The following is a 27,213-nucleotide window of genomic DNA, read 5'->3' as shown; positions in this document are numbered from 1 at the left end:
TGGGGCTAGGAGCCAGGAAATCCTAAATCCCAATTGCAGCTTTGCCACTGACTCAATTCTGTGGCCTTGAATGTGTTATTCAGCCTCTCCCTGTCCTCAGCCATAACATGGTAATAATAATAATAAGAAGAATTAATAAGAATGTCATGATCAGACTAGTGTGTATTCAGAGTGTAAATCTCTTATGTGGACCAGCCCTGGGGGGGGATAAAGAACAACAGTCTTGGTTTGCAAGTCTAGCACTGGCCTGCAGTAGATGAAGTCAGACTGTTCAACTTGCGCTTCTGAAAATCTTCTTCCGAGATACAGCTCCACCTCAGTTGATAGGGGCCTGGGTATTTGGAGCATTTTCTGCTTGCAGTTTCTGCGAAGCTCTGAGTGGCCACAGTGACAATCAGGAATTTCCTAGACGACCATAATATGTCCTGGATCTGGTACTGTGCGACATTTTCAGTAATGACTTGGATAATGGCGTGGAGAGTATGCTCATAAAATTTGTGGCTGACACCAGACTAGGACTGCAAGAATTTTGGAGAACAGGATTAGGATTCAAAATGACCTTGACAAATTGGAGAACTGGTCTGAAATCAACTAGATTAAATTCAGTAATGACAAGTGTAAAGTACTACACTTAGGACGGAAAAAATCAAATGCACAGCTACAAGATGGGGAATAACTGGCTTGGTGGAGGTACTGCTAGAAAGGATCTGGGGGTTATAGTGGATCACAAATTGAATATAAATCAAAAGGCTAATATTATTGTAGCGTGTGTTGACAGGAGTGTGATAAATGAGAGGGGGAGGGGTAGCTCCCTTTTGTAGACACCCAGCCAACCAGTTAGCTATAGAATCCCTCTTGGTAGCTGTTCTCTACTTGCTTTACCTGAAAAGAGTTAACAAGTCCACAGGTAAAAGGAAGGGAGTGGGCACCTGACCAAAAGAGCCAATGGGAGGGCTAGAACTTTTTAAAATTGGGAAAAAACTTTCCCTTTGTCTGTCTGTGGTTGTTCTCCGGAGAGAGGAGACACAAAGCAGCAGTGCTATAAGAAGCTTTAAGCCAGGTATGGAAAATCATCAGATCATACCTAGAACTACTTATTTGAAACCCCAGATATGTAAGTAGATCAGGAAGTGTCCAGAAAGATGCAATTAGGTTTATCTCTGTTTATTTCTTATTGGTTTGTGGACTCCTCTGTGCTAACCCCAGGTGCTTTTGTTTTGCTTGTAAACTTTAAAGTGGACCTCAGGAAAGTTATTTTGATGCTTAATACTTATAAGTGGTTCTTTTTAAATGTGGCAAAAAGCTTAAGTTCCAGATGTATTTTCTTTCTTTTTCTTTTAAATAAAATTTACCTTTTTTAAGAACAGGATTGGGTTTTTTGTGTCCTAAGAGGTTTGTGCATATGTTGTTTAATTAGCTGTTGGCAACAGCTGATTTCCTTTGTTTCTTTTCTCAGCTATTCCCCGGAGGGAGCGTGAAAGGGCTTGTGGGTACCCCACAGGAAGGAATTCCCAAGTGCACCTTCCTGGATCCCATATGGTTTTTTGCACTTGGGTGGTGGCAGCATCTACCCATCCAAGGTCAGAGAAAAGCTGTAACCTTGGAAGTTTAATACAAGCCTGGAGTGGCCACTATTAATTGCTAGAATCCTTGCGGGCCCCCACCTTCTGCACTCGAAGTGCCAGAGTGGGGAATCAGCCTTGACAAGGAGTGTCGTATGTAAGACTTGGGAGGTAATTGTTCTGCTCTGCTCGGCACTGGCGAGGCCCCAGCTGGAGTACTGTGTCCGATTCTGGGTGCCACACTTTAAGAAAGTTGTGGACAAATTGGAGAGAGGTCAGAGGAGAGCAACATAAATGATTTAGAAAACATAAAAGATTTAGAAAACCTGACCGCTGAGGAAAGGTTAAAAAATCTGGATGTTTAGTCTTGAGAAAAGAAGACTGAGCGGGGACCAGATAAGAATCTGCAGATATGTGAAAGGCTGTTGTACAGAGGATGGTGATCAGTTGTTCTCCGTGTCCTCTGAAGGTAAGACAAGGAGCAATAGACTTAATCTGCAGCAAGGATAATTTAGGTCAGATATTAAAAAAGCTTCTAATTAAGGATAGTTAAACTCTGGAAGGGGGGGCCAAGGGAGGTGGTGGAATCTCTGTCATTGAAGGTTTTTAAGACCAGGCTGGACGAGCCCCTGTCAGGGCTGGTCTAGATTTACTTGGCCCTGCCTAAGGGCAGGGGGCGGGACTAGATAAGCTCTCGAGGTCCCTTCCAGCCTGACATTTGTGTGATTCTGTGTTACAATATTCCCCATGTCATTGTGACTGATGGTTGTTATAGAATCATTATTTATTCCTTTACAATTTGTTTATTTGGAATTTATTTACAGCAGAGCCTGTGGGAGACAATTTCCAGCCATTCAAAAAGGGACCATGACTCTTGCCAGGGAGCTCACAATCGCAGGACAGACTGACAAGGGGACAGAGGTTGGGGAAGGGGAACAATAAATAGGGATTTTTTTTATACAATCAGCTTGAGTCAGTATAAGGAGCATGGCAGGAATGGGTCTTTAACAGGGACGAATCAAGGACTGCGCAGGGGCCTCACGGGAATCTCAGGGAAGTTGTACTGTGGCTAGGGGGTTAATTAATTAATTGTACAACACTTTGATGCTGTAACATGCTCACTGTTATTATTAATTGTATTATAACAGATGGGGTTCCAAATACGCCATCTCCTGGAGAGCCCTTCTAAAACTAGTTTCAGAGTAGCAGCCGTGTTAGTCTGTATTCGCAAAAAAAAAAAGGGAGTACTTGTGGCACCTTAGAGTCTAACAAATTTATTTGAACGTAAGCTTTCGTGCACAGGCCGCTCTGGGAAACTCCATTTTGCAGGGCACCTGTATTTACTTTCCTTTTGAATTCTGCACTGTGAGTTCAGGTGGGGTTACCACCTTTAAGGCTGGTTTTCAGGGCAAAATCATTGTGTCCCATGGTATTGTGTTACATGACACCATGATAACATTGCATTGTGTCATGACACAGTCTTCAGCTCAATACGCTACCCTGACATACTGTTGTGCTTACAATCCCCTATGAGGACAGGACCTCATCTACAAAGCAATTCTGGACGTGAATCAAGGCAGCCCTATCAAAGTCAGGAGTCTCCAGTGATATTCGGGGTGGGTGGTTCCGTAAATGCTGAACTTATTGCTGCAGTTCTCAACCTTTCAGACTCCTGAACCCCTTTGAGGAAGCTGAAGCCTGAGCCCTGCCACTTGGGGTTGGGCCCTAGCCGCCCTGTCTGCGGCTGAAGCATGTAACTAGCTTTGTGGGCCCCCCTGTGGTATGGAGCCCTGGGCAATTGCCCTGCTTGCCACCTCTGAACACTGGCCCTGTACTTACGACTCCCTAAACCCGTCCCGCACCCTCTGCGGGTCACGACCCCCAGGTTGAGAAACACTAATGTGGATGAGTTAACTTGCTAACTGGAAGACCTCTGCACCCATGAGGGGTACATGTACCCCTGGTTGAGAACCTCTGACATGTTCTATGTATATTACAAGCCTCATCTGAGAATGCTATGTGGCCATTGCTGAGCTTTCCCAGTGCTTAGCTCTGACAGTGGGACTGTTAATTCCATCTATCCACTGTGCTTTTATCTGCATCTTTAGCCAGGGACGACACAACATCAGCATCCTGATCCAAAGACTTTGTTGTTCCAGGGAACAAGTCCTAAAGGTCAACAGTGTACCGGCAATCATGTGCAGTTCAAGCAGAACCTGTTGCTCCTTTGGTTAGAGGCATCACATTGCCACAATTCCTCATGATGGAAGCCCTCAAATGACAGTTCAAAGGGCAGAGGTCATGGAGCCTGGGGGCAGTTTATTCATTGACAGGTTAGATAGCATGCTTTGCTCCATGACATCGGTGAGACCACAGCTCCCAACACGCGATGCTCTGTGTCTCATGCCATGTGGGTGAAGAATTCTAGCATGCCATCTTGCACCCAAAGCCAAGTGGCCTCCAAAGACAGCAGCTCCCTGCACCTTGTAGCCCATGTGGCTAGCCTGCTATATTATATCATCCCTTTTTCTTTATGGTTATTGATTATATTGTTTTGATTGATGTTTTTGTGCTGAATAATTTCAGTAAATATTACTTCATTTTATTTTGCTGTAATGCAAGGAAATTACAGGCCTATATCCTGTATAATTAGCAAGAGCAAATTACCATGAGTATTTGTAATCTTCGGCACCGACAAATGGCCTACCAGTTACCCCTTTTTAACTTTGGGGAACTGAATGTGTTTAACAGAATTCTGGAACATACTGGTAACCACAGGGTACAGCGCAAGAACATGGAAGTAACAGCTCAGATCAAAGGCAGCGGTTATGAGAATGAGATAATCAGTATCAATACGTAAGAATATATCCTATAGAGTAAGTAAATTCTATCCTAAGATTTATCTGGGTGAGGAAATTAGATTGGGCATGGAAGTTGGGCACGGATATGAATATTCAGGATAGTGCCAGGACCCTATACAAGGGCGAACCACCCTGTGGAGAGGATTCTTTTTAGAACATAAGAACAAAAGAACAGCCATACTGGGTCAGACCAAAGGTCTATCTAGCCCAGTATCCTGTCTTCTGACAGTGGCCAAGGCCAGGTGCCCCAGAGGGAATGAACAGAACAGGGAATCATCAAGTGATCCATCCCCGGTCGCCCATTCCCAGCTTCTAGCAAACAGAGGCTAGAGACACCGTCCCTGCCCATCCTGGCTAATAGCCATTGATGGACCTATGCTCCATGAACTTATCTAGTTCTTTTTTGAACCCTGTTATGGTCTTGGCCTTCACAACATCCTCTGGCAAGGAGTTCCACAGGTTGACTGTGCGTTGTGTGAAAACATACTTCCTTTTGTTTGTTTTAAACCAGCTGCCTATTAATTTCATTTAGTGACCCCTACTTCTTGTGATATGAGGAGTAAATAACACTTCCTTATTTACTTTCTTCACACCAGTCATGATTTTATAGCCCTCTATCATATCACCCTTTTGTCATCTCTTTTCCAAGCTGAAAAGTCCCAGTCTTATTAATCTCTCCTCATATGGCAGCCGTTCCATACACCTAATCATTTTTGTTGCCCTTTTCTGAACCTTTTCCAATTCCAATAGATCTTTTTTTAGATGGGACAACCACATCTGCACGCACTATTCAAGATGGGGACATATCATGGATTTATATAGAGGCAATATGATATTTTCTGTCTTATTATCTATCCCTTTCTTAATGATTCCCAACATTCTGTTCACTTTTTTTTACTGCCGCTACACATTGAATCAATGTTTTCAGAGAACTATCCACAATGACTCCAAGATCTTTCTTGAGTGGTAAGAGATAATTTAGACCCCATCATTTTATATGTATAGTTGGGATTATGTTTTCCAATGTGCATTACTTTGCATTTATCAACATTGAATTTCATCTGCCATTTTGTTGCCCGGTTACCCAGTTCTGTGAGATCCTTTTGTAGCTCTTCGCAGTCTGCTTGGGACTTAACTATCTTGAGAAGTTTTGTATCATCTGCAAATTTTGCCACCTCACTGTTTACCCCTTTTCCAGATCATTTATGAATATGTTAAATAGGACTGGTCCCAGTACAGACACCACTACTTACTTCTCTCCATTCTGAAAACTGACCAGTTATTCCTTCTCTTTGTTTCCTATCTTTTAACCAGTTACTGATCCATGAGAGGACCTTTCCTCTTCTACTATGACAGCTTACTTTGCTTAAGAACCTTTGGTGAGGGACCTTGTCACAGGCTTTCTGAAAATCTAAGTACACTATATCCACTGGATTCCCCCTTGTCCACATGCTTGTTGACCCCCTCAAAGAATTCTAGTAGATTGGTGAGGCATGATTTTCCTTTATAAAAAACATGATGACACTTTCCCAACAAATTATGTTCATCTATATGTCTGACAATTTTATTCTTTACTATAGTTTCTACCAGTACTGATGTCAGGTTTACCCAGTCTATAATTTCTGGGATCACCTCTGGAGCCCTTTTTCAAAATTAGCATCACATTAGCTGTCCTTCATCCATTTGGTACAGAAGCTGATTTAAATGATAGGTTATAAACTATAGTTAGTAATTCTGCAATTTCACATTTGAGTTCATTCAGAACTCTTGGGTGATACCATCTGGTCCTGGTGACTTAGTACTGTTTAGTTTACCAATTTGTTCCAAAACCACCTCTAATGACACCTCAATCTGGGACATACAATGGCCTTATCGTCCTTGATTGCTCCTTTAGCATCTTGATCCCACTGGTTGTTTAGCAGGCTTCCTCCTTCTGATGTACTTCAAAAAAAATTGCTATAACTTTTTCTGAGTCTTTGGCTAGCTGTTCTTCAAATTCTTTTTTGGCCTTCCTCATTATATTTTTACATTTCATTTGCCAGAGTTTGTGCTCCTTTCTAGTTTCCTCCCTAGGATTTAATGTCCACTTTCTAAAGGACACCTTTTTGCCTCTGACTGCTTCTTTTACTTTGTTTAGCCATGGTGACACTTTTTTGGTTCTCTTTTTATGTTGTTTTTTTAATTTGAGGTATACATTTAAGTTGAGCCTCTATTATGGTGTCTTTAAAAAGTTTCCACGCAGCTTGCAGGGATTTCACTTTTTGCGCTGTACCTTTTCAATTTCTTTTTAAGTCACTACCTCATTTTTGTGTCGTTTCCCCTTTCTCAAATTAAACGCTGCCCTGTTGGGCCGCTGTGGTGTTTTCCCCGCCACAGGGATGTTACATTTAATTATATTATGGTCTGGTCGCTATTAACAAGCAGTCCAGCTTCATTCACCTCTTGGACTAGATCCTGTGCTCCACTTAGGACTAAATCAAGCATTGCCCCTGCTCTGGGGGGTTCCCGGACCGGCTGCTCCAAGCAGCTGTCACGACGGCTGGCGTCCAGAAACTTTTATGGCTGCAGCCCGTCCTGAGGGGGCCTGGAGCCAGCCACCATGGGGCGAGCTGAAATCCCCCGCGGCTAGTGAGGGTGTTATTGCAACAGCGTCTCTCCTCTCCCGCAGTCGCTGTCCCCGCCGGCTCAGGCGGCCGGGAACGGAGCCCTACGGCTGGATCCCGCCGGCATCCCTGGCCCCGCCGGGTCCACGCTTCAGTTCGGTTCCGTGAGGATTCGGACTTCGTTCGCCTCTGCGCTTCCTGCCCCGGCTCTGGGCCTGCGGCGGGGACCAGCCCCTACGTGCCCCCCGGCAGCTCGCGGGGAGCCCCGAGGAGCCCAGCCCTGGGACAGGAGGGGAACGCTCGGCCCCACAGGGGCGCGCCCCGCCCGGGCCCAGCGCAGACCCGGGGCGCGGAGCTCAGCGCCGCAGGCGGGGCCGGACTGACAGCGCGGGGCAGGCCGCGGACGCTGTCGCCATGGCAACTCTGGGAGCTGGGGGCAGGGCCTGCTGGGACATACCATCTCCATGGCAACAGTGGGAGCTGGGGGGCAGGGCCTGCGGGGACTCATCATCGGATTTAACCGCCCCCGCCTTCGCCTGTCAATTCGGGAGAGGCCGCGTTCGATTGGCTCCTGTCACGGAGAAGTCCCGCCCCCGCTTCCGGCCTGCCGGGGGTTGACAAGATGGCGGCGATCGGGGGCCTGCAGGGCCGGCTGGAGGCGCTGGAGCGGCGGGTGTTCGGGGCCGGGGCGGCAAGGTGTGGGGGGACGGGCCCCTAGCTCGGGGAGCGGCTCCCCCCGCCAGGGGAGCGTCCAGGGCCCTGCGGCTCGGGGCCTTGAGCCGCTCCAGGGGCAGGTGGCTCCAGCCTCCGCGTTGCCCGGCAGCAGCGCCGGGGGGGACTGGCCCGGGGGGCTCGTGGGGGGGCGCCAAGCTCTGGCCGTTGGTTCCTTCAGCAGCGCGGCCATGGCGCCCCCCCCCCCCCGGCTGCGGGTTCTTCTCCTCCGCTCCTGCCCCGAGCGCTGCTCCCCGGCCGGGGGCAGGCCCCGCACGGCGGGCGGGAGGGCTAGTGCGGGGCCTTTCGTCCCGATGGCCCGAGGGGCGGCCTAGCTCGGGGCGGCTTCGTGTACTTCTGAATTGCAGCCCCCTCTGGGGTGCAACACGGGCTCTGCTTAGCAGCCCCTCGCGACGTCACGTGACCGTTCGGGCCGCTCCTTGAACGAGGCTGCGTGTGAACGTTAGTCACGGAGACCGTTTTAAACAGACATTTCCTCTCCCGTCTCTGCTGGTCTGTTCCTGACCGTCTGGTTGTGGGATCCTAGAAGCGTCACTTAATGGCTGTTTGGTTTATACCCTCTCTTGCCGTCCAGGCAGCAGATGGCTTGGTGAAAGTTCAGGTGGCTTTGGGGACCGTTGCAAGCAAAAGAGAGAGGATTAAAATTTTGTATAAGAAAAGTAAGTATTCATCCAGCATTTGTGTGTTGTGTTTCTTTCTTACCCCCAGGCTTTAGATCCAAATTGTATTTTAAGTGGTGGTCTTGTTGGGTGGCCTGTCTGAGATCATCTGAGGTGTGTTTTGCAGTGGGTTTAAAAGCCACCTTAATTTGCCTCCCAAGGAGCTAATTATGACTGAGTAGGCAAGCTGGCATCTCTCTGGAGTGTGGTGTACCTTGTGAGAGCAAGGAATCTACTTTGGTTCCTGTTCCATTATCAGAGATCTAAAACCTAAGGTTTCAGCTTTATTCCTTCCCAGGACTGTGCATTCTACCCACTGTGAACAGATCCCCCTAAAAATCTGTAGCCCATCAGGCCTGGTGTCATAGAATCATAGAATATCAGGGTTGGAAGGGACCCCAGAAGGTCATCTAGTCCAACCCCCTGCTCAAAGCAGGACCAAGTCCCAGTTAAATCATCCTAGCCAGGGCTTTGTCAAGCCTGACCTTAAAACCTCTAAGGAAGGAGATTCTACCACCTCCCTAGGTAACGCATTCCAGTGTTTCACCACCCTCTTAGTGAAAAAAGTTTTTCCTAATATCCAATCTAAACCTCCCCCATTGCAACTTGAGACCATTACTCCTCGTTCTGTCATCTGCTACCATTGAGAACAGTCTAGAGCCATCCTCTTTGAAACCCCCTTTCAGGTAGTTGAAAGCAGCTATCAAATCCCCCCTCATTCTTCTCTTCTGCAGACTAAACAATCCCAGCTCCCTCAGCCTCTCCTCATAAGTCATGTGCTCTAGACCCCTAATCATTTTTGTTGCCCTTCGCTGTACTCTTTCCAATTTATCCACATCCTTCTTGTAGTGTGGGGCCCAAAACTGGACACAGTACTCCAGATGAGGCCTCACCAGTGTCGAATAGAGGGGAACGATCACGTCCCTCGATCTGCTCGCTATGCCCCTACTTATACATCCCAAAATGCCATTGGCCTTCTTGGCAACAAGGGCACACTGCTGACTCATATCCAGCTTCTCGTCCACTGTCACCCCTAGGTCCTTTTCCGCAGAACTGCTGCCGAGCCATTCGGTCCCTAGTCTGTAGCGGTGCATTGGATTCTTCCATCCTAAGTGCAGGACCCTGCACTTATCCTTATTGAACCTCATTAGATTTCTTTGGCCCAATCCTCCAATTTGTCTAGGTCCTTCTGTATCCTATCCCTCCCCTCCAGCGTATCTACCACTCCTCCCAGTTTAGTATCATCCGCAAATTTGCTGAGAGTGCAATCCACACCATCCTCCAGATCATTTATGAAGATATTGAACAAAACGGGCCCCAGGACCGACCCCTGGGGCACTCCACTTGACACCGGCTGCCAACTAGACATGGAGCCATTGATCACTACCCGTTGAGCCCGACAATCTAGCCAGCTTTCTACCCACCTTATAGTGCATTCATCCGGCCCATACTTCCTTAACTTGCTGACAAGAATGCTGTGGGAGACCGTGTCAAAAGCTTTGCTAAAGTCAAGAAACAATACATCCACTGCTTTCCCTTCATCCACAGAACCAGTAATCTCATCATAAAAGGCGATTAGATTAGTCAGGCATGACCTTCCCTTGGTGAATCCATGCTGACTGTTCCTGATCACTTTCCTCTCCTCTAAGTGCTTCAGGATTGATTCTTTGAGGACCTGCTCCATGATTTTTCCAGGGACTGAGGTGAGGCTGACTGGCCTGTAGTTCCCAGGATCCTCCTTCTTCCCTTTTTTAAAGATGGGCACTACATTAGCCTTTTTCCAGTCATCCGGGACTTCCCCCGTTCGCCACGAGTTTTCAAAGATAATGGCCAAGGGCTCTGCAATCACAGCCGCCAATTCCTTCAGCACTCTCGGATGCAATTCGTCCGGCCCCATGGACTTGTGCACGTCCAGCTTTTCTAAATAGTCCCTAACCACCTCTATCTCTACAGAGGGCTGGCCATCTCTTCCCCATTTTGTGATGCCCAGCACAGCAGTCTGGGAGCTGACCTTGTTAGTGAAAACAGAGGCAAAAAAAGCATTGAGTACATTAGCTTTTTCCACATCCTCTGTCACTAGCTTGCCTCCCTCATTCAGTAAGGGGCCCACACTTTCCTTGGCTTTCTTCTTGTTGCCAACATACCTGAAGAAACCCTTCTTGTTACTCTTGACATCTCTTGCTAGCTGCAGCTCCAGGTGCGATTTGGCCCTCCTGATATCTTTCCTACATGCCCGAGCAATATTTTTATACTCTTCCCTGGTCATATGTCCAACCTTCCACTTCTTGTAAGCTTCTTTTTTATGTTTAAGATCCGCTAGGATTTCACCATTAAGCCAAGCTGGTCGCCTGCCATATTTACTATTCTTTCGACTCATCGGGATGGTTTGTCCCTGTAACCTCAACAGGGATTCCTTGAAATACAGCCAGCTCTCCTGGACTCCCTTCCCTTTCATGTTAGTCCCCCAGGGGATCCTGGCCATCTGTTCCCTGAGGGAGTCAAAGTCTGCTTTCCTGAAGTCCAGGGTCCGTATCCTGCTGCTTACCTTTCTTCCCTGCGTCAGGATCCTGAACTCAACCAACTCATGGTCACTGCCTCCCAGATTCCCATCCACTTTTGCTTCCCCCACTAATTCTACCCGGTTTGTGAGCAGCAGGTCAAGAAAAGCGCTCCCCCTAGTTGGCTCCCCTAGCACTTGCACCAGGAAATTGTCCCCTACGCTTTCCAAAAACTTCCTGGATTGTCTATGCACCGCTGTATTGCTCTCCCAGCAGATATCAGGAAAATTAAAGTCACCCATGAGAATCAGGGCATGCGATCTAGTAGCTTCCGTGAGTTGCCGGAAGAAAGCCTCATCCACCTCATCCCCCTGGTCCGGTGGTCTATAGCAGACTCCCACCATGACATCACTCTTGTTGCACACACTTCTAAACTTAATCCAGAGACACTCAGGTTTTTCCACAGTTTCGTACCGAGCTCTGAGCAGTCATACTGCTCCCTTACATACAGTGCTACTCCCCCACCTTTTCTGCCCTGCCTGTCCTTCCTGAACAGTTTATAACCATCCATGACTGTACTCCAGTCATGTGAGTTATCCCACCAAGTCTCTGTTATTCCAATCACGTCATAATTCCTTGACATCACCAGGACCTCCAGTTCTCCCTGCTTGTTTCCAAGGCTTTGTGCATTTGTATATAAGCACTTGAGATAACCTGATGATCGCCCCTCATTCCCAGTATGAGGCAGGAGCCCTCCCCTCACAGACCTTCCTGCCTGTGCTTCCTCCCGGTATCCCGCTTTCCCACTTACCTCAGGGCTTTGGTCTCCTTCCCCCGGTGAACCTAGTTTAAAGCCCTCCTCACTAGGTTAGCCAGCCTGCTGGCAAAGATGTTCTTCCCTCTCTTCGTAAGATGGAGCCCGTCTCTGCCCAGCACTCCTCCTTCATGGAACACCATCCCATGGTCAAAGAATCCAAAGCCTTCACTCCGACACCACCTGCGTAGCCATTCGTTGACCTCCACGATTCGACGGTCCCTACCCAGGCCTTTTCCTTCCACGGGGAGGATGGACGAGAACACCACTTGCGCCTCCAACTCCTTTATCCTTCTTCCCAGAGCCACGTAGTCCGCAGTGATCCGCTCAAGGTCATTCTTGGCAGTATCATTGGTGCCCACGTGGAGAAGCAGGAAGGGGTAGCGATCCGAGGGCTTGATGAGTCTCGGCAGTCTCTCCGTCACATCACGAATCTTAGCCCCTGGCAAGCAGCAGACTTCTCGGTTTTCCCGGTCAGGGCGGCAGATAGATGACTCAGTCCCCCGGAGGAGAGAGTCCCCGACCACCACCACCCGCCTTCTCCTCTTGGGAGTGGTGGTCGTGGAACCCCCAACCTCAGGACATCGCATCTCATGCCTCCCAACCAGCGGAGTCTCCTTCTGCTTTCTCCCCCCAGACATATCATCTGGTCCACTCTCCGCAATGGTACCTGTGGAGAGAACATGAAAGCGGTTAGTTACCTGTGTCTGTGTTACTGGAACCCGGACATTCCGCTTACCTCTTCTGGAGGTCACATGTTGCCAAGCTTCTTCACTGGCCTCTTGGCTCCTCTGTGCAACCTGCTCTATATCTTTAGAGCTTTGTGCCCCTAGAAGCCTATCCTGAGTTTGGTCCAGAAAATCCTCAGTCTCTCGTATACAACGCAGGGTCGATACCTGTTGCTCCAGACCTTCAATCTTCTCTTCCAATATGGAGACCAGCTTGCACTTTGTACAGACAAAGTCGCTTCTGTCCTGTGGAAGAAAGACAAACATGGCACATCCAGTGCAGGTCACAACAGCTGAACCCCCCCCTTCCATATCACCTACCTACTATGAGCTTCCTCAGAGACGTTGGCAAGATGTAAGCCTCAATGGGCTCACTCCAGGCGAACTCCCAGGCAAACTCCTGCTGTGAGCTGCTCTGCTGTCCCCGCTGCTCAGCTGGTTCGCGAGGCTCTGGCTATTTTTAAACAGCCAGGCTTCCCTGACGCAAACACACAGACACCCTAATGCCCGCCCCCTGCAGGCTAGCAGCCAATCAGACACTCACTCAGGCTCTCTCCCTGCCCTCCCAGCAAACACACGCTCGGATACTTCCTCAGCAAGCAAACACACACACTCGGATACTTACCAGTCCCAGGCAAACTCCTGCTGTGAGCTGCTCTGCTGTCCCCGCTGCTCAGCTGGTTCTGGTGTCATCAGCAAGGGGCAGTACATGTTCAGTTTTCAGAGTTCAGAGTAGCAGCCGTGTTAGTCTGTATTCGCAAAAAGAAAAGGAGTACTTGTGGCACCCTGGAGACTAACAAATTTATTATTTAATTTACCACACGCCACACAACAGAACCACTAACCCGGGAACCTATCCTTGCAACAAAGCCTGTTGCCAACTCTGCCCACATATCTATTCAGGGGACGCCATCATAGGGCCTAATCACATCAGCCACGTTATCAGAGGCTCATTCACCTGCACATCTACCAATATGATATATGCCATCGTGCCAGCAATGACTGGGAGTGGATGGGTCATTACACAAAATAAAACTATTTCCCCATGTTTATTCCCCCCCCCCCCCCGTTCCTCAGACTTTCTTGTCAACTGCTAGAAATGACCCACCTTGATCATCACTACAAAAGGTTCTCCCCTCCCCACCCCACCCCTCCGCTGGTAATAGCTCACCTTAAGTGATCACTCTGGTTACAGTGTGAATGGTAACACCCATTGTTTCATGTTTTCTATGTATATAAATCTCCCCACTGTCTTCTCCACTGAATGCATCCGATGAAGTGAGCTGTAGCTCACGAAAGCTTATGCTCAAATAAATTTTAGTCTCTAAGGTGCCACAAGTCCTCCTTTTCTTTTTATATGTTCAGTGTATGTCCACCTGCAGAAAATCATGGGCTTTGACTTCTCACTGGTATTGGAGCTTATTACTCGCCATTGCGTCTATCAAGGACAACTCAGATCGCAAGGAACTTTGGGATTTTTGTATTAGCAGAGAGATGTTACAGAAACGACTTGCTGTGCCTGGAGAGGACACAGTGGTGCCACTTCAGCACGCCCTCAGCCAGGTTCAGAAAGCAAGACTTGCGTGTGTAAAGGAAAGACATTTCAGAGGGCAGGGGAAGTAGCAGGCCACATGATGGAAAGGGAGCACTCTGTGCCCTCCCTTTAAAGAATGAACTGTGACTTCTGCAGTTGAATTTAATATTGGCTAATGTGATACTTAGCAGGTTAGTGGGACCTTGTGTAAATAATGGGTGCCTATTTGCATTGGGCCATGTGTGTACACACTACTTTAAAATAAAATCAAACAAGGAAACTTACAGGCTTGGTGCAGCAGCGACTTTGTACTGTTGAGTCAAAAGCCATTCCTCTTCGATCGCCCACTGAGGATGCCTCTGCATCTTCGTACATCTGGATTGTTGTCTAAACTAGTTAGTCAGCTCAGATTTGTAAGGCAAGTCTTTGAGGCAGAGTGTGTCATTCAGGTGATCTATAAAATGCTGTGAAAGTTCATGGTATTGTAGAAATAGTGTCGCTGCTGATTCTTCTTAACAAAATCTTGTAGTAAGTAGGAAATTGCGACAAGCAGTACTTCCAGAACTAATCACTTCTCTCTCCCTCCCTGTAAGCTACTTCTGATCTTAGTTGAAGATTTAATAAAATACCTGGATCCTCAGTACATTGATTGAATGGCTGTTCCCAATGCCATGAAACTGCAGTTCATCTTAGCAGGCACCGTCATGAAATGAAAGGAGTGTGCTCATTCCCCAAAAGCTCTCAAGACAAGCAGGATGAGGGAGATCTTAACTGAATGCACCTCTCCATCTCTCTCTTAATCATGGGCTTAGGACAGAAATGCCTCATTTGGCTTCTCATCTTCCCCTGTAAACTAGCCAATGCTTCAGTAAAAGATCAGAAATGGAGAAACTACAGTATGAATTGTACAGGGAAAAACAAGCCTGGTTCAGTCCCCGGTCTCTGGCTCCCTGGCAAGCACTTGGAATGCAACTGGCACTGTGGAGATAGTAGCGAGAAAAGCACTCCTGAAGGCCTTCCCTGAATGAGTAATGGGTGACCTTGACTCCCTCAGAGTCTGTCTAGCCTTTGATCAGAAGCTTGTGGGGGGGGGGGCCTGGGAGGGGAGGGGTGTGTGGAATTATTGCCCTATGTCTAGCAACTGTTACGGTAACAGATCATACCACTCGATCCATTGTCTACAGCCAAGCGCTACGATATAACCGCATTTGCTCCAACCCCTCAGACAGAGACAAACACCTACAAGATCTCTATCATGCATTCCTACAACTACAATACCCACCTGCTGAAGTGAAGAAACAGATTGACAGAGCCAGAAGAGTACCCAGAAGTCACCTACTACAGGACAGGCCCAACAAAGAAAACAGAACGCCACTAGCCATCACCTTCAGCCCCCAACTAAAACCTCTCCAACGCATCATCAAGGATCTACAACCTATCCTGAAGGACGACCCATCACTCTCCCAGATCTTGGGAGACAGACCAGTCCTTGCTTACAGACAGCCCCCCAATCTGAAGCAAATACTCACCAGCAACCACACAACAGAACCACTAACCCAGGAACCTATCCTTGCAACAAAGCCCGTTGCCAACTGTGTCCACACATCTATTCAGGGGATACCATCATAGGGCCTAATCACATCAGCCACACTATCAGAGGCTCGTTCACCTGCGCATCTACCAATGTGATATATGCCATCATGTGCCAGCAATGCCCCTCTGCCATGTACATTGGCCAAACTGGACAGTCTCTACGTAAAAGAATGAATGGACACAAATCAGACGTCAAGAATTATAACATTCAAAAACCAGTTGGAGAACACTTCAATCTCTCTGGTCACTCGATCACAGACCTAAGAGTGGCTATCCTTCAACAAAAAAACTTCAAAAACAGACTCCAACGAGAGACTGCTGAATTGGAATTAATTTGCAAACTGGATACAATTAACTTAGGCTTGAATAGAGACTGGGAATGGATGAGTCATTACACAAAGTAAAACTATTTCCCCATGGTATTTCTCCCTCCCACCCCACCCCCCACTGTTCCTCTGATATTCTTGTTAACTGCTGGAATTAGCCTACCTTGCTTGTCACCATGAAAGGTTTTCCTCCTTTCCCCCCCCTGCTGCTGGTGATGGCTTATCTTAAGTGATCACTCTCCTTACAGTGTGTATGATAAACCCATTGTTTCATGTTCTCTGTGTGTGTGTATATAAATCTCTCCTCTGCTTTTTCCACCAAATGCATCCGATGAAGTGAGCTGTAGCTCACGAAAGCTTATGCTCTAATAAATTTGTTAGTCTCTAAGGTGCCACGGGTACTCCTTTTCTTTTTGCGAATACAGACTACCACGGCTGCTACTCTGAAACTGGTAACAAAACTGATCTTATGAACACTAAAGTATATATACTGTATTGAACTTCTAACCCTGCCCAGCTCTCTCACAGGGGACCTGAGTCACCCCTCTCCTGTGGTAGGCATGTGCAACTTCATGGTCTCCAGTGGCGTTTTCCCCGATTCATACTGGTGTAAGTGAGGGAGAGTCGGAGCCATGAGGTTGACTTTTAATGGGGCTCAACAACTGAGCCAATGAAAGAGCAAAAAGCATGTGCTTTTTTCATTGCTAGCTCAGTGAGGAACATCCTGGCTTCTGCTCCTGGTTCTTCCCTTTATGTACTGTCCCTTCTTTAAGCTTCTGTTTCCCCCTCTGATAACACCTACCCCAGAAAAGGGTGGGGGATGTTTGCAAAAGGCATGGAGATCCTAGGTTGAAAGGTGCGATAGTAACCCAAAGTGTCATTGTGGTGAAATCTTTCTGCTGCATGTAGGTTTGATTGCCTTCTGAGAAGGGGAAGCTGAACCAGGCCAATTAATCAACTTATTTTTTCTCATCTGTGGAAAGCTGAAATAGTGTTTGACTTAAACTTCTCCTTCTGTCTTTCAAACCAGAGGAGCAGTTTTATTCTTTCCCAAGTCGCCCTTCTGGAACAGGTGAACAACCTCCAGCCATTCTTGGACAGTACACACACACAATCATAGAATATTAGGGTTGGAAGGGACCTCAGGAGGTCTCTAGTCCAACCCCTTGCTCAAAGCAGGACCAATCCCCAACTAAATCATCCCAGCCAGGGCTTTGTCAAGCCTGACCTTAAAAACCTCTAAGGAAGGAGATTCCACCACCTCCCTAGGGAACCCATTTCAGTGTTTCACCACCCTCTGAGTGAAAAACTTTTTCCTAATATCAAATCTAAACCTCCCCCACTGCAACTTGAGACCATTACTCCTAGTTCTGTCATCTGCCACCACTGAGAACAATCTAGATCCATCCTCTTTGGGACCCCCTTTCAGGTAGTTGAAAGCAGCTATCAAATCCCCCCTCATTCTTCTCTTCCGCAGACTAAACAATCCCAGTTCCCTCAGCCTCTCCTCATAAGTCATGTGTTCAAGTCCCCTAATCATTTTTGTTGCCCTCCGCTGGACTCTTTCCAATTTTTCCACATCCTTCTTGTGGGGACCAAAACTGGACACAGCACTCCCAGATGAGGCCTCCCCAATGTCGAATAGAGGGGAATGATCACATCCTTCGATCTGCTGGCAATGCCCCTACTTATACATCCCAAAATGCCATTGGCCTTCTTTGCAACAAGGGCACACTGTTGACTCTTATCCAGCTTCTCGTCCACTGTAACGCCTAGGTCCTTTTCTGCAGAACTGCTGCCTAACCATTCGGTCCCTAGTCTGTAGCGGTGCATGGGATTCTTCCGTCCTAAGTGCAGGACTCTGCACTTGTCCTTGTTGAACCTCATCAGATTTCTTTTGGCCCAATCCTCTAATCTGTCTAGGGCCCTCTGTATCCTATCCCTACCCTCCAGCATATCTACCTCTCCTCCCAGTTTAGTGTCATCTGCAAACTTGCTGAGGGTGCAATCCACACCATCCTCCAGATCATTAATGAAGATATTGAACAAAACCGGCCTGAGGGCCGACCCTTGGGGCACTCCACTTGATACCGTCTGCCAGCTAGACATGGAGCCATTGATCACTACTCGTTGAGCCCGACAATCTAGCCAGCTTTCTATCCACCTTATAGTGCATTCATCCAGCCCATACTTCTTTAATTTGCTGGCAAGAATACTGTGGGAGACTGTGACAAAAGCTTTGCTAAAGTCAAGGAACAACACGTCCACTGCTTTCCCCTCATCCACAGAGCCAGTTATCTCATCATAGAAGGCAATTAGATTAGTCAGGCATGACTTGCCCTTGGTGAATCCATGCTGACTATTCCTGATCACTTTCCTCTCCTCTAAGTGCTTCAGAATTGATTCCTTGAGGACCTGCTCCATGATTTTTCCAGGGACTGAGGTGCGGCTGACTGGCCTGTAGTTCCCAGGATCCTCCTTCTTCCCTTTTTTAAAGATGGGCATTGCATTAGCCTTTTTCCAGTCATCCGGGACCTCCCCCGATCGCCATGAGTTTTCAAAGATAATGGCCAATGACTCTGCAATCACTTCCAACTCCTTTAGCACTCTTGGATGCAGCGCATCCGGCCCCATGGACTTGTGCTCATCCAGCTTTTCTAAATAGTCCCGAACCACTTATTTCCCCACAGAGGGCTGGTTGTCTCCTCCCCATGCTGTGTTGCCCAGTGCAGCAGTCTGGGAGCTGACCTTATTCGCGAAGACAGAGGCAAGAAAAGCATTGAGTACATTAGGTTTTTCCACATCCTCTGTCACTAGGTTGCCTCCCTCATTCAATAAGGGGCCCACGCTTTCCTTGACTTTCTTCTTGTTGCTAACATACCTGAAGAAACCCTTCTTGTTACTCTTAACATCTCTTCCTAGCTGCAACTCCAGGTGTGATTTGGCCTTCCTGATTTCACTCCTGCATGTCCGAGCAATATTTTTATACTCTTCCCTGGTCATTTGTCCAAGCTTCCACTTCTTGTGAGCTTCTTTTTTGTGTTTAAGATCGGCAAGGATTGCACTGTTAAGCCAAGCTGGTCGCCTGCCACATCAAAGGTAACACGTGTTCATCTGCAAGCTACCTTTTCATAGCTGCTGTCTTGCTGTTAGCGAAGACCAGTGGCCTCTCTTTCGTTATCCTTAGCACTGAGAAGAGTGTGGAAATGCTGTTTTTAAAAGTTCTCTAGCTGTCTGCCTCAAATAACCAGAAACCATTGTAAGAGTTTCCAGCTCTGAAGAGTTTGCGGTCGAAGAAGGCTAAAGCAGTGCAGCAGCATGCAGAACAAATGCAGAATGTGGCATGGCTGTCCTCTTCAGCAACATGGGCTTGAATGTATTCTCCTGGCTATGATACTGCCACTGTACAGGAAGGCTGAATTTAAGTGACACCAAGGCCATGCTATGCTTGCTGGACTGTTAAGTATTCCTGAGATGCTGGTTCAGTGAGCCAGTGTAATTATGAGGGAAAATGGAGGCCAACAGATGCACACTTTATAGATTTCAGAGTAGCAGCCGTGTTAGTCTGTATTCACAAAAAGAAAAGGAGGACTTGTGGCACCTTAGAGACTAACAAATTTATTTGAGCATAAGCTTTCGTGAGCTACAGCTCACTTCATTGGATGCATTTGGTGGAAAATACAGAGGGGAGATTTTTACACACACACACACACACCATGAAACAATGGGTTTTATCATACACACTGTAAGGAGAGTGATCACTTAAGATGAGCCATCACCAGCAGCGGGGGGGAGAGGAGGAAAACCTTTCATGGTGACAAGCAAGGTAGGCTATTTCCAGCAGTTAACAAGAACATCTGAGGAACAAGGGGTGGGGGAGAAATACCATGGGGAAATAGTTTTACTTTGTGTAATGACTCATCCACTCCCAGGCTCTATTCAAGCCTAAGTTAATTGTATCCAGTTTGCAAATTAATTCCAATTCACCAGTCTCTTGTTGGAGTCTGTTTTTGAAATTTTTTTTGTTGAAGGATAGCCACCCTCAGGTCTGTAATCGAACCGGAGAGATTGAAGTGTTCTCCGACTGGTTTTTGAATGTTATATTCTTATTTGTGTCCATTTATAGAATCCTTAGAATCTTGTAGGGAAAAACTTAGTAGAAAGTCTCCATTCTATGGTGTAGCTTTCTGTTCACTGAGTATCCCTTCCCCGTGCATGGTGAGGTCTCTGTAGTCTCCATGCAGTTGCTTATCAGTAATATCCACATATAGTAATCCAGTTGCATGCTTCATACAAGTCTCTTGGGCATCTAATCCTCAGCTTGGGACCCATATCTCATGGCCCCAGAAGCAGTAGAGGGGTGACTTTGGAAAGTTGTTTTCAGTTGGTTTGGATCAGTGTATACACAAACAACTAAAATGTTGGCATTTCACTCACTTGGCAGTAACCAGTGGTGGTATGGTGGCCAGCAGTATTTATCTTCAGGGCATTCTGAGCTGTAATGTGCTTCCTCTGATAAAGAAGTGTATTAAATTAATCCCAATAGAAACATTTTAAATATGCTCTTACACAGTCTCTACTTTGGTAACTGCAGTTTCCTAGATGTAAAAACTAAGCAGTGACTGACATTTGTTCTGTGTGCTTTGCAGCTGCTCCTGACCGTGCTGCCAAGCTGCAGCGACTTGCTCAAATCCACATACAGCAGCAGGTAGAGTGAATACTTATCATGGTTAATCCTCAATGGGCAGGGATGGGGCCTTTTGTTAATCATAGGTAATTTATGGGCAAGGATGGGGTAATTAATACCACAGACTAGAGCCACTCTAGTTAAGATTATCAATATTTCTTCTTTCCATTACATTGTTTTCAGTTTTGTCCAAATCATGGAATTTGCCAGGAGTCAAGAGATCTCTGCTCAGGAACATCTCAGTGTACAAATAGCTTTGGGTGGCTTTTTAAAAACCACAGTGGGGATACTAATGTCTAACTTCTAATTCCCCCAATTCTAGGCTGAGATCCCGATGGCATAGTGAGGCAGTGTGGCCTCCTTCTGACGCAGAGGGGGAGAGACGACCACCACCCGACTACAGTCCCCTTCCCAGTTCAGGTGGATGGGAATCTGAACATCAGTTAAAATAAAATAAGCAGCTCGTTTTATGGCACCGGGTAAAGAGTCTGCCTCAAGGCCTAATCCACTGAGCATATTGTATCTGATTCCAAGGAGAGAGAGGAGCGTTTGCCCTGCCTTGAAGCCTTCACTGAGGCTGTGTTAGTGGTTAGTAGATTTGGTTGCTTTTCTCTCATAGGAACTGATAGAGCTGTTCCAAACAGAACTGAAGTCACTGAGGTAAGAAGGATTTCTTGATGATGAATTGATTCCCTACTTCAGTGGAGTTGTCACTGCAATTCTCTGGCTAAATGTGCATGATTGCATCCGATGAAGTGAGCTGTAGCTCACGAAAGCTTATGCTCTAATAAATTTGTTAGTCTCTAAGGTGCCACAAGTCCTCCTTTTCTTTTTGCGAATACAGACTAACACGGCTGCTACTCTGAAACCTGTCTCCTTCTAGTAGCTGGTCCACTTGGAGGATTAGAGCTGGCTTACTCAGCTAATAGAGTAACTCCTTTTACTGAAGCAGTACAGGGGCTCTTGCAGCTGAAGGTCCTGGGTTCTATCCCTAGTGATGACGGTGGTGTCCACACAAATACAGCCTCAGGTTAACCACAGCACTCCCAGTGCATTATTGCAACCAGAGGTTCCAGACACACCAGAGGCAGCCTGACCACTGGTACCAAGGAAAACTCAAACGGGGATGATGGGGCAAGATTGTCTATCCAACAGAGAAAAGAGAGGCACAGGTGCATTTACAGTCTCCTGTTCTCTTTGGATGCTGAATGGTGTCTAATATCTAGGTTTTTTCTACGTTTTCAAGGCAGTCGGAGTTCATTACAAGCAACAAGTCCAAGATAATGAAACACCGGATGTATCAACATCTGCACGCAGACATCGGGACCATGTTTGGCGGCATGCTGCACACAGTTAAAGAAATCATGGAGAAGAGCTACACCCCAGGAGAGATGTAAGAGGCTGGATTTGTGTATTAGTCCTTTCTGTAGCTCTCCCCATTCCCTCACGCTGCTTCCTGCCATACCCTTGTGAGCCAATGAGATCCTGTTCGTGCTTGCTAGGGTCTTTAGGGATGGGATTTTCAAAAGCTGTCAGCGCTGGCCTGACACTGCTGCCGTTGAAGTCAGTGGGAGACTGACCACAGACTTCACTGGGAGCAGAGTTATGCCAGTGTGGAGCACTTCTGAAAATCTCACCCTAGGAGCTTGCTCACTGCTGTGCCCTGACAGTATCTGAACACTCTTAACATTACCAGGTGGAGGGCACTATACCAAGGAAATTGTTTAGGTTTTTACTTGTTCCTGGAAATGTATAATCTGGAGTTCCAAAGTCCTGCAACAGTTGGTTCCAAATGGCATCTAGAGACCTGAGATGTCCCTTACAGGATAGCAAACATAATTACGGAGGCAGTGTGGTGTAGTGAATAAGGCATTGGATTGAGAGTCAAGAAAGCTGGGTTATATCCCTGACTCTGCCACTGACTTGCTTTGTGACCGTGGGTATGTCACTTAACCTCTTTATGCATTTATTGTTCCATTTGTACAACTGAGATGACAATACTTCGTTTTCTTTATGAAGTGCTTGGAAATCCTTGGATGGAAACACTGTATAAGTACATCTTAAAATACTACAAGTTAGTGGGTTTTTGTTTTTAAATTTAACCTTCTCTTCCCGTCATGGAAACTTGATCATTTGCTTTCCTTAGCCTTGAAAGACCAATGTTCCCTCTAATTTTTTCCATCCATGTGCACAATGAATTTTGTTGTGAACCAGTATGGAGGTGATGTGTGGTGGGGGTGGGGCTGAGGGGTTCAGATTGTGGGAGGAGGCTCAGTTGGTTGTTGGTTGCGGGCCCTACCACTTGAATTCAAGTGATTTGCATGTGAAGTGCTGAGTTGCACACCTTGGTTATGTAGAGTGGGATATTTTTCAAAAGCAGTCAGCATTGGCTTAATTCTGCTCCTGCTGAAGTTCTCCCATTGACTTCAGTGAAGGGGAGATAAGCAAACACCAAGTGCTTCTGGAAATCTCACCCAGAAACTTTTAATTCTTCCTCAAATGCAGGTTTACTAACATAAATGGGAGTAATGGAATCAATTGTAATGACAAAGTTCTTTTCACACCTCCAACACTGAACCTGATTATTTAAAATAAATAAATAACCCACACAACAACACTGGTGGTTGCTTTTTAAGTCTTTAACGATATCTGTATAGAAGTTTATAATATTTGCTGTTAGTTTTAAACTAGAAAAGGAGTACTTGTGGCACCTTTAGAGACTAACAAATTTATTTGAGCATAAATTTATTAGTCTCTGAGGTCACAAATACTCCTTTTCTTTTTGCGGATACAGACTAACACGGCTGCTACTCTGAAACCAGTTTAAACTAGCTTATCCTACCAAATCTTTCTTTCTTTTTGAAAACTCAGCTGTGTACTATCACCTGCTCTTCCTAATGGAGCTTCGTTTTGTCAAAGTTGCTCTGTTAACAGCTTGCTTGATTGGGCATTCATACTTTCGATGTCAGGATGTGCTCAGGGACAGAGCATTGCTGGTGGAAAACCAGCAGAGGGAGCTAAATTACCGGCAATAGGTTTTTACTATATATGGTCAATTTTCATACTTCGAAATTTGGAAAGCCTTTTTTCCTTGAAATGTTGACAAATAGGAATAAAATTGTAGAGAAAGTCTCTGTTTCTTTGTTTGTTTCTTTCTTTCTCCTCCCACCCCACCCCCAATGTTTTTTACTGGCTTGCATGCATTTGGTCTGTGATGGTATACGGAATTTTGCTTGATTATTTGATAGAAATCTTTAAGACAGAGTGCATTCCCAACCAAATTTAAGGTAGCACACATTTTTGTGCTCACGCTATTGTTTCTTATAGTTGAAAACTTTGTATCAGATGCAGTCATTTAAATGACACATACTCTTTGTGCTGGTAAAAAAGGGGAATAGTAGTTACAATTAAACTGCAGCTACAGGTACAAAACCCTATAAACCTTGCTATGTACATGTCTTTTGCAGCTTTGAAAATAGGCTACAAGCTAAACTTCCCCTAAACTGCGTTGCCGTGCAGCAGGCTATCAAAGGCTGCACAGGGGCACAGCCATAGGGGCCTGGAGAGGACACAGGTAGGGGGTGGGCGGGGAGCAAGTTGGGGCTGCGGCAGGGACAAGCGCCTCTCTCCCCACCACAGCCCTGGGGCAGCCTGCACCCCAACCCCTCATCTCTGGCTTCACCCCAGAGTCCACACTCCCAGCTGGAGCCCTGCACCCCAACCCTCTGCCCCAGCCCCGAGCCCTCTCCTGGATTCTGAACCCCTCGGCCGCAGTCCCGCCCCACATCCCCTCCATATTGGTGCACATAACAAAATCCATTTAGCACATGGATGTAAAACATTAGAGGGCACATTGGTAAGGATACTGATAGCATTCTGCTCTTACTTAGTACCTCTACAAATATCAGTATAGTTACTTCTCCTTACTGACTATGTTCAAACAGGATGTCAGTGGCAGAGTCAGGGATATAACCTGAGTCAGCAGAATCCCTGTCCTCTACCCGACTGCTACACCATGATGTCTTTGGTAATGTTATGAACTTTTTAAGAAGTATCAGAGAAGTATCTTTTCCTCTGCGCTGATTGATACCCTTGACCAAAGGTGAATGATGAGATCTTGATTTTTCCTTACAAGAGTGTGATATGAACCCATTCTGTATTTTTATCCATCATTTATACCACGCTACTCTCCGCATGAGCTCTTCATGGGATGTTCTCTACATCATATTGTGAGATGAATTCAGCCATAAGATATTTTAATCCACTGTTTTTCTCTGACACCTAGGCACTCATACCACCATGAGGAACATAGAATGGATAGACTGATGGTCTATCTGTAACATTAGAAATGCCTTGTAATCCACTGTTTGTTATCGGGTCTGGCCTTTGTTAATCTGCTCATATTTTAATTGCAGGTGCCACCAGTGATTCCATTGAAATGTCACAGACATATGAACTTGGCAGAACAGAGGGGAGACCATCACCGGAGACCATTGTTCTTTTCTTTTGCAAACCTTCCAGCTACTATTTCACAAGTAGAGCACATCTGTCCACTCTGTGGATTCTCTTGCACTGCTTTCAAATGCCCTTATTCAAAAACCTTCTCAAGAACCAGTTCTTCAGTGATGGACCTACAGCATTAGCCCACGAATTAAAGGTCGGTTGAGGGGCAGCCAGGTATGGAGAATATGCATTTTGACAAGCTGTTCTGCTCTGATGAGTCATTGGAGTGGGGGACTGGACCCAGTGTCCCTATGGCTCAGTGGGTCACAGCTGACTGTGCCAAATTCCGGACAAACCCCTGTGAAATAGGGCAGACTCACCGCAAACTGGTGGTGGCTCTCTTACTGGAGCATACCAAACTAGTAACAAAAGTAAACTTCTTCTGTCTCGCCACGCTGGTCAACAAGAAGTCAAAAATGCAGTGTCCTCAGACACTCCAGCCCTTGTCTCACCATCCAGATACTGGATTCTATGATGAGTGATTACCGAAGACCAATTTAATCAAATATAGGGTCCTTCTAATCTCAAGAGATCAGCCACTTAGCCTGGTCAATATATACCTCAGATCTTACCCAATAATCACGCTGATTCCAATCCTTGAGTAACTAAAAACTAAAGTTTAATCATAAAAGAAGAAGAAGAAAGTTGGCAATTATTTGTATGTGTATGATTTATTAACTATTAACAAGTCCTTATATCAGGTTTGCAGCAGTGATGGAATAGACTGCTGGCTTGGAAAGTCTCTCTCTGGTAACTTCCAAAAGATTGGAAGGTCTTCAGGCCATAGTTCAAAATGCTCTTTTTAGTTGTAAATCCAGTCCAGAGGATCAGGGCAGGAAAGAGGCAAAATGGTGATAGCTCCGGGGTCTTTTATAGCCTTTGCCACATGCCTGGAAATGCACTGTCTCTACTTGGGGAAAGGTACTGGCCTAAGATGGAGTCCAGGGTCAAATGAGCAAATCACATGTCCTTACGTAGCTTGATGACTCTCGGGGTAGCCATTGCCCATATTCTTGCTGAGGTGTCCACAGGAAGAACTATCTGGGTGGAGTGAGTTTCTTCTATGTCCCATTGTGAGAGCTAAGTGTCCTTGATGTGCCATCAATAGATAGCTGTCTGGTCTTAATGTCTATTTTACCTGGTGGCTGTTCCCTAGGAATACAATGCGTATGTATGATGCTAGTACATAGCCAATATTCATAACTTCTGATACAAAAATGATAGATGCGTATAAACAGGATCATCAGACTTAGCAAATCAGAATTTTTCCACTGACACCTTATGTGACCTACTTTGTAGAAGATTTGAGGCAATATAAATGTTATAAATGGTCATCTTATTACACAGCGTCACACCCAGGTCTCTCGCCTCCCAGGTAGACTCCCTAACCATTAGACTACAGACTCATTCTCAGTTTACAATTCAGCACATCTCCAAGCCACTCTCTCCCTCTGGGCAATGTAACTAGTGCCCCAGAGGATTTTGCTATGGGCATGGCTACACTCAAAACTTCAAAGCGCTACCGTGGGAGCGCTCCTGCGGCAGTGCTTTGAAGTGTGAGTGTGGTCACGCGCCAGTGCTGGGAGAGAGTGCTCCTGGTACTCCACCTCCACGAGGGGCACTGTTTACACTGGCACGTTACAGCGCTATAACTTGCTATGCTCGGGGGGGGGGGAGTGTTTTTTTCACACCCCTGGGCAAGAATGTTGCAGCGCTGTAAAGTGCCCGTGTAGCCAGAGCCTTTATCTGAGTATCCGCCTTTTTAACTTTTTCAACTGGAATTGTACAGTGGGAAAAGTCAAGAAGAGAGACTTGCTTTGTATGTTCTGTTTACAAGCTATCAGGCCTCTTCTCTTAACAACTCTGCACCAGCTTAAGGAAGTCTTTTCAGCTGAGGTGGTAATTTTATCACTACTAACACTATTCGTTTCTATAGTACTTTGTGTCTGAATACCTCAAAGTTCTTTACAAATAACAGCTAATTAGGTAACTCCCTTCTCTTCATGTGTCAGTATAATAGTGCCTGTATCTCTAATTTTCACCCCATGCAGCAGAAGAACTGGGTTTTTTACCCCCGAAAGCTTATGCCTAAATAAATCTATTTAGTCTTTAA

At 46.4% G+C, this 27,213-nt stretch overlaps 1 protein-coding gene and 1 long non-coding RNA gene across 2 annotated transcripts in view; one reads left to right on the top strand and one right to left on the bottom strand.

Moving 5' to 3' along the window:
* LOC122460415 overlaps positions 1–8,388 on the bottom strand; it is a 16,603-nt gene extending 8,215 nt beyond the window's left edge. The window contains exon 1 of the long non-coding RNA XR_006281701.1: positions 8,215–8,388. This is a non-coding gene — a long non-coding RNA (uncharacterized LOC122460415). The remainder of the gene's footprint in view (positions 1–8,214) is intronic.
* Positions 7,479–27,213, top strand: LOC119856286. The gene is given in 6 exon segments (XM_043515219.1): positions 7,479–7,637; positions 8,333–8,417; positions 14,601–14,687; positions 20,560–20,618; positions 21,844–21,990; positions 25,013–27,213. Coding segments are annotated over 5 exon segments (489 nt in total). The 5' UTR covers positions 7,479–7,490; the 3' UTR covers positions 21,955–21,990; positions 25,013–27,213.

Source organism: Dermochelys coriacea, chromosome 5 (assembly GCF_009764565.3).
Source record: "Dermochelys coriacea isolate rDerCor1 chromosome 5, rDerCor1.pri.v4, whole genome shotgun sequence".
In the NCBI taxonomy this organism is placed as follows: Eukaryota; Metazoa; Chordata; order Testudines; family Dermochelyidae; genus Dermochelys; species Dermochelys coriacea.
Note: the sequence above shows the minus strand (reverse complement) of the source record. Positions and strands in the feature narration are given on the sequence as shown.